Source organism: Tachysurus vachellii, chromosome 2, assembly GCF_030014155.1.
Source record: "Tachysurus vachellii isolate PV-2020 chromosome 2, HZAU_Pvac_v1, whole genome shotgun sequence".
NCBI classification, from domain to species: domain Eukaryota; kingdom Metazoa; phylum Chordata; class Actinopteri; order Siluriformes; family Bagridae; genus Tachysurus; species Tachysurus vachellii.
The window spans coordinates 24,229,979-24,244,277 of record NC_083461.1 but is presented as its reverse complement, the minus strand read 5'-3'; the positions used below and the strand labels follow the sequence as shown (position 1 = coordinate 24,244,277).

The 14,299-nt window shown below is 41.0% G+C and overlaps 1 protein-coding gene across 5 annotated transcripts in view; it reads right to left on the bottom strand.

Moving 5' to 3' along the window:
* plce1 (phospholipase C, epsilon 1) overlaps positions 1 to 14,299 on the bottom strand; it is a 63,659-nt gene that overhangs the window by 26,319 nt on the left and 23,041 nt on the right. For all 5 annotated transcript variants that reach the window (XM_060863947.1, XM_060863949.1, XM_060863948.1 and 2 more), the window contains one exon: positions 9,860 to 10,070. In XM_060863947.1, the coding sequence (XP_060719930.1) occupies positions 9,860 to 10,070 (211 nt within the window). The remainder of the gene's footprint in view (positions 1 to 9,859; positions 10,071 to 14,299) is intronic.

The window sequence follows — 14,299 nt, the reverse complement described above, 5'->3', positions numbered from 1 at the left end:
TATACACAAAGTACAGAGAAGGATAATATGAGTGAGAGAGAGAGAGAGAGAGAGAGAGAACATATTTACCGTCCATTAGTATTAAGACCAGGTAAATGGATCAGTAGTAAAATAATGTGAGGGGTTTTAATGGCTCCTTCTCTGTGACATTGGTTTCTTCAGCACTCTACATGTGAGCTTTAGATCCTGAGAAATTTCCCACCTTTAGTATAACTGATGAAGGTCTTGTGTGAATTGTGATTATAAACACCCGTCACTTTGATTTACTACTACTGGACATTTTATAATAACCTGAACCCAACACAGACGTACACACAGTGACTGAACCAACATATTCAACAGACTCTTTTTTTTTTTTTTTAAATGATTGAAAGGAAAAGGCATTAGATGTCTTGGCAGACTTTGAAGTGATCGATGTGAATAAAAATAAAGTGCGACAGGGCACGGCCCTCGTTTATTATGTGCTCCAACAAAACACTGACATTGATGAAGCTTTTATAAGGTCTCTGCACATAATCATCCCTCATTAAGGCAGGAACATATTTACATATCTTCGCTCCTTCCTGCGTTCGAAACTGAGATTAGATTGTTTTGTTGGTACGGTCAGCCAGGGGTGACGAAACCGAGAGGCAAAAAATAAAAAATAAAATAAAATAAACACCCAGCATGAGACGCCTGGTAAGGATCAGCTGTCATGGTCTATACTGCAGGTTTTTCCTGTAGTATGCAGATCCACGGCGACTGCAGGAACCGAGGGAAATAGTGCAGAGGTTACATGATTTGTGCATCCTGTAGCAGATGTACAGCTGTGAGGAAACAAGCCAAACTGGAGAATAAGTGAGAAAATGAAATATGTAGGCGGAGCTTAATCTCAAGTCATCGTATGGATCTGTATGATACTGGGTTACTGTGATCATGTGATACTGAGTTAATGTGATACTGGTTTAATGTGATACTGGGTTACACTGATCATGTGATACTGGGTTACTGTGATCATGTGATACTGAGTTAATGTGATACTGGTTTAATGTGATACTGGGTTACACTGATCATGTGATACTGGGTTACGTTGATCATGTGATACTGGGTTACTGTGATCATGTGATACTGGTTTAATGTGACACTGAATTACTGTGTTAATGTGATACTGGGTTACGTTGATCATGTGATACTGGGTTAATGTGACACTGGATTACTGTGTTAATGTGATACTGGGTTACGTTGATCATGTGATACTGGGTTAATGTGACACTGGATTACTGTGTTAATGTGATACTGGGTTACGTTGATCATGTGATACTGGGTTACGTTGATCATGTGATACTGGGTTACGTTGATCATGTGATACTGGGTTACGCTGATCATGTGATACTAGGTTACTGTGATCATGTGACACTGGGTTACTGTGTTAATATGATACTGGGTTACGTTGATCATGTGATACTGGGTTACGTTGATCATGTGATACTGGGTTACGTTGATCATGTGATACTGGGTTACGTTGATCATGTGATACTGGGTTACGTTGATCATGTGATACTGGGTTACGCTGATCATGTGATACTGGGTTACGTTGATCATGTGATACTGGGTTACGCTGATCATGTGATACTGGGTTACGCTGATCATGTGATACTGGGTTACGCTGATCATGTGATACTGGGTTACGCTGATCATGTGATACTGGGTTACGCTGATCATGTGATACAGGGTTACGTTGATCATGTGATACTGGGTTACGTTGATCATGTGACACTGGGTTACTGTGATCATGTGACAGTGTGATCATGCGACACTGGGTTAGTGTGATCATGCGACACTGGGTTAGTGTGATCATGCGACACTGGGTTAGTGTGATCATGCGACACTGGGTTAGTGTGATCATGCGACACTGGGTTAGTGTGATCATGCGACACTGGGTTACTGTGATCATGCGACACTGGGTTACTGTGATCATGCGACACTGGGTTACTGTGATCATGCGACACTGGGTTACTGTGATCATGCGACACTGGGTTACTGTGATCATGTGATACTACTATAATGTGAACCTGGGTTAGGGTTTTACTGTGATAGTCTGATACTGTGATCATATGATACTGGGTTAATGTGATAGACTGATACTGTGATAGCGTGATAGTGAGATAGTGTGATACTGGGTTAGAGTGATGATGTGATAGTGTGATATTTATCATAATATTCCACAACATCTCTAGCAATAAACAACAATCAGCAAGTGACACGAAATCAGGCGTAACATATCAGTCTGGCATTAAACCGAACCACTCTAGAATACATTACACGTGTTACGAAATATGTCCAAGAACGGGAAAGGTGAGCGCTGTCAAACGTGGTGGCGTAACTGGTGAAGCATCGCTTAAACAACATCTCTGAGGTCTTGTTAGCCATCACATGCAGCTGCCCTGTGCTCCACTCCATCTCCACATGGCACCTTTTGATGTGAGCCAAATGGTCTGGAGCTGAATGTGCTTCATTAAGCTACATAAAGCAGCGCACACCATCATTATTCATGTGCTGTTCAGGGGCATCAGAGAGGGCTCATGGCCGGATGATTCTGATTTTGGAATAATCAGAGCTGCCGGTGAGGATTTCCTGCAATGCATCAGACCTGGTGTGTGCACATACATGAAAAACTCACACAATCTGTATCTGTTTAGACTGACTTTTTATGTTATTCATATCTGTATGTGGATTTATACCACACACACACCTTTTTATACACTATTATAAAGCTCTAGCTTCCTCAACCTGTTCACTCACCCACATGAAATTAAAAACTTAAAACTCACAAAAAAAAATCCTGCTTGTGTTAATGACCCCTTGACCTGAAAACGTCATCATTTCCCATAGTAAAAGTAGTAATGGGGAAAAAAACAGAATTAGCATGATTGTGTTTAATCTCCTTTACATAAATAATACTCAGATTTTAAATTTTAATGCAGCCAGTCTGAGGACTCCGGTCTGGAATCGGGCTTTTCTACCACACTAACCGGTGCAATATGTTTAACGTCCTATGTTTTATCAAAGACATATGTGTAATTGCTAGCCATGCAGGATCGTTAGCAGACGCCATTAAATGAGAGCATGATGCGGATAAATAGGAGAGCGTTACAATAAGCCTGGAGTACAAGCAACACTGATGAAGGTGATTTTCCTGAAGTATAAAGGAGCCACTTTTCCTCTGAGCTCAGTGCGTTGTTATGTAATAAACCCTCCGGATAAAGGCTGGACTATGCTACGTACCAGCATTAATTTAGCATGTAGCCAGGCAGAAATTTCAGATCTTTAATTGCTTTAAATCTTTGGAAGGAAAAATACGTTTGATATAACACACTAGTCAGTAGGTGTCATGAGGGTCTTGTCTCGACATTCAGGTATCCTAGGAAACAATGACGCCGGAATCGGAATGAATAAGTGGTGCGTTACAAGCCGTGCATGCAGCACGCTGTAAGAGGATCTCTGTACTTCCTGTTCTTATCCTCAAATTAGTCAACGTTACACACGTTCACGTCCACCGTAAAGGCGATCTAATGTCCTCTTTACATCTTTATGATGTCTGTTCATTAAATAAAACACTCGCTTGCTATATTATCCTTGACATATTAATATATAAATACACATCGCCTTTAAGCAACAACAGCGGATTCATTTGATCATTTGATCATATGGACAGTCAGCTCCAGAAATATTGGCACACTCGGTACAATAAGATATGGTGCTAAACATAGATGTGTATCCTACAGCTGAAGTAACTAATGTACAGTTTAAAAAGAAGACCAAAAAAAAGTTATGCTATAATTATAGACACCTGCGTTTATTACATAAATTTCAACTTCTCATCACCAAGAGTCTTCTCTTATAACGCTTGATAAGATAATGCTGATTCAGAGCTAAGATACAGACTCCACCTCCTCTCACCTCGCTGTAGATTCTTTAAATGGGATTAAAATCTCCTGGTACAACATGGCGCTCATCATGCTTTGTAATCTAACAAGAAGATTTAGAGGAAAAAACAGCTGGTCAACCTCACAGACCCTCAAACACACTTGACAGTATTAATGAGGTTTTTTCATCCTTCGCGTTATACCAAACACACCTTGAGTGTTTATTGTCAATAATAATCTATTAAGTCTGTCACCTGTCCATTGACTCACATTCCAGTCATGTTTAGTGGAGCACAGATTTGTGATTGGATGAATGAAAAGGCTTTCTCAGCATGCCATAGGCATCTTCTTCAAATCGAACCATTTTTCCTTCTTGGCCTCTCTAACCATCTAAACGACCTTGTCCCTAGAACAAGTGCCATTTGTCACATTCTCTTTCCGCTGTCCATTGGTGCTGAGTATTCTGACCAAATTTCAGACCAGTTATCATTTTGCTGATGGAGCGTTCTCATCACCACAGGGATGCTAGTGTGTGTATCAGAAAGAGCGGCGATACACACTGTGTATTTACAGGAGTACTGTACAGTTAGGCACCACGGATCCATCACTTGATGGATTGTTATTTAATCAGGAAGTGCTTTTTTTTTCTTGTAAACACACAGACTGCTGCTCTTCCAGGGTTCTGCTATATCAGGGTCACTGAGAATGTCTTTGTGGTGGTCTCTTTCCATTGATGGAGAGAGACTAATTTACCACAACACAAGGACTACAAATAATCAATACCAAGAGTCCTGTACTTTCCTGACTGTATGATGTATATCCAGCTGATTTGTTTTCCATAAATATTTAAGGCATATTCTGTCGGCGGATACGGCTTTGAGAGCGTTCTTCAAATAATTTCCCGCAACAGCTAGCAATCTTGAGGATCTTGTGGATTTCCAATCTTGAGGATCTTGAGGATCTTGTGGACGTTGAACACCTTGAACCCGAGGCAGAGGTAACGGCATATTGAGAAGACACGCCCCTTTCTGCTCATTGGCTACACGTTTGTTTTGTCTGTCATCCCGAGCATTTTTCAAACATCGTGCACAACACCTTTAACCTCTCACTTGATAACATGGGGTTCTGAAGGGAAGATATTTCATGCCTGAAAAATCTACAATAACAGACTTTTGTTGCCAATGTTTACACCATTGCAGGTTTTCATGATTTGTCTACAGCGAAAACAAAACAAGCTCACAGCACGCCACGTGAACGGAACCTGACCACATCGGCCAGAGCACCTCAGTAGGTCCGTTTTGCTTCATGATCTGGAAGATGTAAATGCGGTTTGTACGGTGTGAAGATATATTGCCGCTATACTAATGTAATGAATCACTCTCTTTCCCTGATGCGTTATTGAGCGATTATAGGCCTGACTGAAGTAAACAAGCATTGTAATTGTGTTGATGTCTAAAAGTGACAGACTGGAGGATGACATACTTGTCAGTGGAAGAAAAAGTTAACACACAGTGTGCAATAAAAAGCAGCACAACAAGGACATTTATCTATAGCAGTAAACAACCATGCCAAGTCATTAAGGTCCGATCTTATTAATATGACCACACACACAAACAGATACCACACAACAAGCATAAATCCTCACAGCTGTGCGCCACACAGAAATACATCTCCAGTGTTCAATACAAAATCAATACAAAAAAAAAAAGAGTACGTGAACCTAAGCCTGTTAGAAAGCGTGACCTGAACAGAGCAGGTGGAAGAGAAATAGCTAAGCCGACCGACCCACGTGACACTTTTTTTTTCTCTCTAGTAGGTTAAAGTCAAAGTGTCCTTACTCATCAGCCTGTACTCCATTGTGTGCGAGTGCTTCATAGTGACGACTGCCGTGGCTCCTGCTCCTTTCTTGACGCAGCACCGGCGAGAGTCACTTAACCACATTTAAACTACAGCTGCTCGACGCCTCACTGCCAGCGAACTGACGTGCTGCATGGCTCTTACACGCAACAGACACACACGCGTGAGCTTGACCACTCCATCCCCCCTCCCTGGTAGGCTTTACCGCTCTTCACACACACACACACAGTTTTGCTTTGCTTGTCTTCCAGATTAAAGGAACAGAGAGAGAGAGAGAGAGAGAGAGAGAGAGAGAGAGAGAGAGAGAGAGAGAGAGAGAGAGAGAGAGAGAGCAAAGAAGGGAGGAAGAATCCAGGATCCAAATGTACACCAGAGTACCAGAGTGAGGGCTGATGGACATGCTGCGATCTGTATATGGACAGGAATGACATCCAAACAACAGGTGGACCCTGATACATGTGTTTATAAGGCTCTGAGTTTCGATAGACATTATACAGACCAGTTCCAGGTCCTCGGCAAACTATATTCAAGTACCGGCACTCAAAAGGATTGTTTTATATACTGAGAGGACTGTTTAAAACAGACGATTTAAAAAAAAAAATAAAAAATTAAAATAAAATCCAGGTCTGTAATCACTGTAAGCAAAAGAAAAAAAGGACAATAATTAATTAAAAAATAAATAAATAAAATTATAGACACAATACATCTATCTATCTATTTATCTATCCATCGAGCGACCGCTAGATTAATTTTACACTTAATATACAAGAGAGTCAAATAAATCTCTTGCAAAGCAGCTTTACAAGAAGATATAAGTTCAGGATATATATTATAAATTTAACCCTAATGAGCAAGCCAGATGAGACAGTATATAAACACAAACACACATATATACATACACACACACACACATATATAAAAAAAATTATATATATATATATATATATATATATATATATATATATATATATATATATATATATATATATATATATATATATATATATATATATTAAAAAATATACTCTTAATGGACAAGCTAGACGTTTTTCATGTCTGACGCACATTTTGGCATGAAGTAGAGGCCCCACATTCAGAACATAGTAATAGAAAGACAAATTCCTGCGACTTGACCTGACCTTTGCTATTCCTGTCCACCTCTGCTTTTCATGATGTACTGGCAGGTCGGTCGCGCACACGTCAGGAATCACAAAAAAACAATGTGGACTATCGACTAAAACATGACATATGGAGCAGGCATAAAATATCCTGTAAAGAGTAGATTAATATTACAGATAACACACAACAGATTCGATTCTTTACAAGAACATATCAACTCAGCATATACGGTATATTATAACTTTTATTCCTAATGAGCAAGCCAGAGGCGATGATGACGAGAAAAAAAACGTCCTGAGACTAATGATACGATAATGAGACAATAAAAGAGATTATGAGTTATGTTTGTATTAGAAAGGTTCAGCGATCTGGGATCGTACTGGATGCACTAATCTAGTCAACGAAGACCAGTTCTTGGTGAGTCAACATGGTTTACATTTGTCTAGAGTTTTGTTTTTATTGTGGGAAATATCACTAGCTAAATTCATGAGAAAATATCATGAGTAAAGTACAAACAATGTATAATAATCCCATAAGGACTATTGTCAGGGGATTGAGAGAGATCAGATCGACAATAAGATGGCCAAAGGAACAGAACTGCCCATGATGTCCGGCTGGGAAATTAATACCTCTCTTGCCTGTCAGTCACAATAACACTGGCCAATCCTGCGCATCTATGAGCTCAGGTATGTGAAAGAGGGCAGACCTTTGGAGTCAGGGAAAGATAGACCTGCACGTTTCATTAATTTACACCAGCTATAAAGTATATTACAGTGAGACACCAACTCACACACGTGCTGGGATCTCTATCCATGGGTTAAACTAGAGATATATTAATGTATAGAGGTATGAATGCATTGGATACATCTTTTATCAAACACAAAATGCATTACAATGACGTGACATACGGCTAAGTACGGTGACCCATACTCAGAATTCGTTCTCTGCATTTAACCCATCCAAAGTGCACCCACACACCGTGAACACCCACACACACCATGAACACACACCCGGGGGGGGTTCGGTGCCTTGCTCAAGGGCACCTCGGTCGTGGTATTGCCGGCCCGAGACTCGAACCCACAACCTTAGGGTTAGGAGTCAAACTCTCTAACCATTAGGCCATGACTTCCCCATTACAGATAAAAGAAAGGAAGGGAAAGGAAGGTAAAAGAAGGGAAAGGATGGGAGAAGAAGACGACGACGAATGAGACTCGACTCGGGACCACCTTTAAGCTAATAAGTTTTCACACAATGTTTTCTTCATCATTGTAAAGCCTTTAAATTAATCTAAGATGAAGAAGATAAAGAAAGTTAAAGAAGCTTTTAGGTGCTTTGTTTTGGTGTCATAAGAGTATAGTTTTAACGACATGTTGGCTTTGCTCGAGCAGTACGCAATCAAATAATCTCACTTAATAAATCGAACAGATAACAAAGAGGAGAAAAAGCCAAAACAAGACATGTTTCCTTAGACATGAAAATCGCTGTCACAAACGCAGCCAATGTCCGTTACAGAGGCTGTGATTTGGCTCTGGAGGGGAAACGTTTCCCGCAGCTCTAAAGTGAAAGAATGCTTCTGTAATTAATATTTGGAAGCCAGGGATAGCAGAATGAGTGACTCAGCCGGTCGAGCTCAGAACTGGAGACGCCACGTCACTTGGCGGTATGCCAGACGACTGGTTGTTAAACTGCCAGAAGGATCGATTTACAGAGTGCAGAGCACAGAGATCAGCCTGCTGGGGCACATGGCACCCGGGGACACCTGAAGGTTAGGTCATACAGGAATCTTGTTATAGAAGGTAATTCCTTTTCTTTCGAGTGCTGAGACGTGGAATATGTTACCGACAAGAGGAAAGCTTAGACATGCCTGCTCCTCCACCTAATTCCCAAAACCAAGTGTGATCTAGTCAATACATCATTTTCAGACACAACAACTTCTCTTTTACCTCATTTTCAGTAAGAATCATTGTATTATGTAGTTATGTTCTCATTTTAATTGAATCAAAAGATTATTCAAGACACAACTTAAATTTATGAGTCGGATAAAGCGGACTCTTGCTTTTGTTGGGCTAATATCCTGCCTAAACCGTGCGATATCGTGTTTTATGTGTCACATTAGATGAGATTAGATTACTACTAGGTCATACATTGAGGTAGAAAATGAGGACAAATGAACAAACATTTTCCAAAGTGAGCTTGTGATGATGAGGACACCTTTACTGTCTGTTAGCATGGTCCTTTTTATGGTTTGCCATCGCAAAATGCTACTGTATTTGTAGCATCCCTGTGAGTTTCATATTATTTTAATGATGTTCTCCTAGAGGTTTTTCATAAAAATCTTTTAATTTCAACCATAAATCTCAGATTCGGCCAGAATTTTGTCAATAGCCAAAACCAAAAGTGCTTGATGGTGCTTCCAGAATTTTTTAAAAGTTGAACTTTTTTATTTTTTAAAACTACTCAAAAAAATACTGAAAACTAGCACAGGATTGTGTGTTGTGTTGACGTCACATGACGTGTCTCGGACCCAAATCTGTAGAAAATTTGAGGGCAAAATAAGATTTTGCGTTAATTTTGGTGAACACAAAAAATCCTGAAGGCACTAAATGTTGTGTTGTTAAGCACAACACATTAGGAAACATCACATTATCTAAATTAAGATTTATGTTATATAGCAACATGAGCAGCCCAAATCTCAATACAGTATTAGCAGTTATGGCTTGTGGATGTCGTGAAACCAAAGGATGTTTTCAGTAGCCACTTCTAGAAACCTCAATACTCAACAGTAATACTGCAATACTGACTGCACTTGGTCTGGTGCATCTACTGTAGTGTTGTGATTGATAGAAAGAAAGTAGTGAGATACCACGACGACCATAGCCAATTTAGCTCTTTTGGACTCCCGAGCATGGGATACAAACTAGCAACCTCCATATACTTAACCACCAAGCCAGCACAAAGACAAGTCTGAAATGTCATACCTTTGAACATTGGTGTGCTGGTGGCGATGGCAGCCGTGGCCTCCAGCAGGGCTCCGCTCAGATGGGCTGCTAAGCTAGTCCTACAGGAGCAGGTGCGGTATTCAGTGTGCTGCACGCAGGCCGGCAGCCATGCTACTGCCCGAGCCAGCAGCTTCCTGGAGGGGTGCAGGAGGTGAACCTCAGCATTCAGAGCAGTAAAGTCATACTGGAGCTGGATAAAGAAACACAGGAGATTAATAAACCTACCATAAACATTGAGGGCATGTCAGTAAGTCATATTTGAAGGTGCTATAGGCCCAGCTAGATTATAATGATGACCAGGACATTTCAGCAAATCATGGTGGTGTGGATACAAAATCACTACCCTGAGTATGTCTCTGGAGATAGGACCCTAGCTTGTCGGTTTTGGGCAGAATTTTCACACCCCGCAAGACATCATAAAGAAGTTCATAAGAAAAGGCAAAAATAACTGTCTCAGCAAACAAACACATATATTCCCCTTCTCGTGCTTAACACATCTTGGTTCCTGGTTCCTTTGTAAACTACAACGCAGAAACTTGAAATTATCATTATTAATAATTCATTTTTGTGAAACCGTTTAGAAACACATCAAGACTGAATGCAGCATGTGTTAATTGTGCATAATACATTTTTTTAAAGATTTCTTCTAGTAAAATAGGAAGTAATCTTGCACTATGAACACCTTTAATCAGCGTAAAGCTGCACATCAAGGGCACAAACAAAGCTCTTCAGAGATAATGGCAACACAGTGATGCAAAGCATCTAAACCATCAAGAGTTTTGAGGTCTAAGCACAGTTAAAAGCTTGGCCAGGTCTTTCAAACAAGGCATGGTTTTTGTCTGCATGTCATGCAAGGGAGGCTGGAATTAGCGAGCTTATTGCCACAGCAACCAGGATGAAAGATCCTCAATAGTACTTAGCAAGTCAATTGCATGGTGCTCGATTTTCTCATTTCAAAAATGGTGCCTAAGAAAGAACCTGAGGGAATCAGACATACTGTAACTAACGTCAGTCGTAAGTAAAGTCAGAAATTAGATGTTTGAAAAATGTATATATATATATTATTAAGTGATATATGAAAAAAATAGAATAGAATAAGTACACCTTATTCTAGAACTCAGTAACACTGTAGAACCACCTCTAACAACGAAAACTTGGAGTAAATGATTTCCGTAGGAGTTTATAGATTTGCTTTTTGACTGTTTTGCAATATTCAAGAGTTCATTTTTGTCCTGATAATTGTTTCCCAGGTCTCTGTACTACCATAAGAGCTGGTATGAAGTGTTTGTGAAAATGCATTGTATCTGTTTTTTTTTTGTTTTTTTTTACCAAACATGGTATAGTGCTTTGCATGATGACCAAACATGATGACTCACAATATTGTGGCCTAGAGTTTTCTCTATCCACCCTCTAATGTAAGCCAATCATTCCATCTTTTTCAACATACGTTCGGTCATGAACATAAACTTGTCTGTAGCTCTTGGGATTTTCTCTCTTTATGTCTCTGAGCATTAAATGGCTGGGATGCCCAATCTTGGGAAGAACAAACCTTCTCACTGTAGACTGATGAATGTCAAATTGCATGGAGATGACTTCTACTGTATAAAGTCGTTGCTTGTTGTGGACACAGAACTGGTGAACTGATCTTGGAAATGGAAACTGAAATTTGTTCACCTTTTGATCTCAAACCTAAAAGTCTTTAGTGTATAACAAAAAAAAAGATTTCCTTGATCAGAATTTCGACCCGATTACTAGTACGACTGTTCGAGACATGGATCTGTTGCCATAACAACACTATATTTGTGGTGGAAAAGGGGTTTTGAGTTGTTTGTAGTTCATATTTGGACTACGTCATTTTCTTGACACTTGATCTCACCGATCTTGAGTCTTCAGTCTAAATGTTCCCTTGAAATCTAATAAACCACAAGTGTCTCTTCAGAATGTCCAGCTCTGTACTGCATCCGTTCCTTCCTTTCATTAGGATTTGTTTTAATGGGATGGGTTTCCTGTTCGGTTCATGATAAAAGCTTGATGTCTCCTTGTCAGATTTTAAAATGGTCCCCAGAGACCCTAATCACCCCTTGCGCACGTTTGGCCTCGACTTTAGTCCTGACCCTGCCCTCTGCTAAGATGAAAGTCTGCTGGTTGGGTCCTCAAATGACTACAACTCCACTCGGTTGCTGATCGCTGGCCCTCTGTGCCAAATGAGCTTCAGCCAAAATCCTGTAGAGACAGAGTAGAGCCAGACTAATAAACAGACACTAACATCACTAAACACCGTGTACAAATGCTGAGGCCAAGCTCTGGGGAGGATCATGCAGGCAGGAACACAGAACAGGTACAGTGTGTTTAAGTCACAATGCTTATAAAAGGTTACATCAATTCAAAGATGGCATCTCAGCTCCGGATTAGAGAAAAGAGTTAAGCAAACGTGGGCCCATCAGATAAAGCCTGTGCTGTTAGCCGTGGCAATTAGAAAAGTGCTGTGGCCAAACGCAGTAGAAGTATTTTTTTTATAGTATTTTTAATAAATGTAAAGTAACCAATGCATTTCAGTATGGTCCTCTGATTAGTCAAACATACTGTAGGTCTATGTCTACTATAAGACTATATATGACTGCATTTAAGAACAAGCAGCAAACATCTCTTATCTTTTTAATGGCAACAGATTTTTTTTGTTTGTTTGTTTTTTTACCTCATTATTACTATTGAACATTTTGTGCATCCAATAAATATACGGTCGATGCTCCGGCGCGGCCTACAGCAACTCAACTATAATGCCAGCTTCTTATGAAATAAATGAAGCAGCAGAGGGTCCTCTTAGCACCGTGCACTCTCCATCATCAATCATGAATGTCGGTGTTCGCCTTTCACTGAAATAAATGCCCCCAGCGTTAACAGGGTCAACGCTGTGGTTCAGTACAATACAGCTAACAGGCGTTTAAAAAAGCTCCTTGGTTACTGGGTAAAGCAAGACTTTCTGGTCGTGGATCTATTTTTAGGAGACAGACAACACCATCTAACTGACCAAAAAATGAATATTTAATACTTAATATCAGTTTTATGAATAATGTTAATATATTCTTTTAATCTTTCAGAAGCACTGTGTAAAATTTACAGACTCAATTACTGTACGATTCAAATGCAGAATGTGCATCTCGCTGTTTTATGTTCTGATAACCATAAATAATAAGTTAGTGATTAAGCTTTTACCAGCTGGGTGCTGTTGCAGTGCACATGAAAACTTGTCCAAAGAAACTGTTTAAAAATTTAGAAACTTATAACTATTAACAAAGCACCATTTTTTTGAACTTGAGATTTATTGAGTTGATTCCTTATGGGGCCAATCCATCTGTAATCTTTTGTTTCTTCTCTTTCAAACACGAGACCAAATAAGTGTCGCTGCAAGTAAACAGGTCATGGTGAGGAGGGAAATCAGAATAGTATCAATCAGAAGCAAAGGCTGTGCCAAAATCAACAGTTTGGTTTAATGTTAACATTATTAAACAACTCCATCACACCGGGGAGCTTAACTGTGTCAAACAACCTGACAGCCCATGGAAGACCACAGGGTAGATTACTGAAAAATGCTTTCGGTCATGAAGAAATGTTGAACAAAACAGTTATCAAGGCCAAAACAAACAAGACCTGGAAGTGGCTGAATCACAGCATGGACAAACATTACAAGGAGAGGTGTCTTAAGACTCGCTGACTGTAACACATGACCCGCAGGCTACCCATGCCAGGGCAGGTCAGATTCGCAGGTTCCACCCACCAGGGCAGGGCAGACACCCGGGCAACCTGTGCCAGGGCAGGGCAGACCCCCGGGCTCTACACGTGCCAGAGCAGGGCAGACCCCCGGGCTACCCCCGTGCCAGAGCAGGGCAGACCCCCGGGCTACCCCCGTGCCAGAGCAGGGCAGACCCCCGGGCTACCCCCGTGCCAGAGCAGGGCAGACCCCCGGGCTACACCCGTGCCAGAGCAGGGCAGACCCCCGGGCTACCCCCGTGCCAGAGCAGGGCAGACCCCCGGGCTACCCCCGTGCCAGAGCAGGGCAGACCCCCGGGCTACCCCCGTGCCAGAGCAGGGCAGACCCCCGGGCTACCCCCGTGCCAGAGCAGGGCAGACCCCCGGGCTACCCCCGTGCCAGAGCAGGGCAGACCCCCGGGCTACCCCCGTGCCAGAGCAGACCCCAGCTCAGTCCCAAAACAAATTTTCACTCTCATAAATATATACATTTCACTTGTATGTCAAATTTACATGTATTCACTATTTCTGTAGCTATTTACTCTCTGTGTTTACTGCTTTAACGTTGAAGATTTTGGCTTGTAATGTTCCAGCAGATACAGCGAACACCCGGTCCTCCTGAGTCGAGTCTGAAGTACATCAAAGTCACAGTCCACATACTACATGTACAAG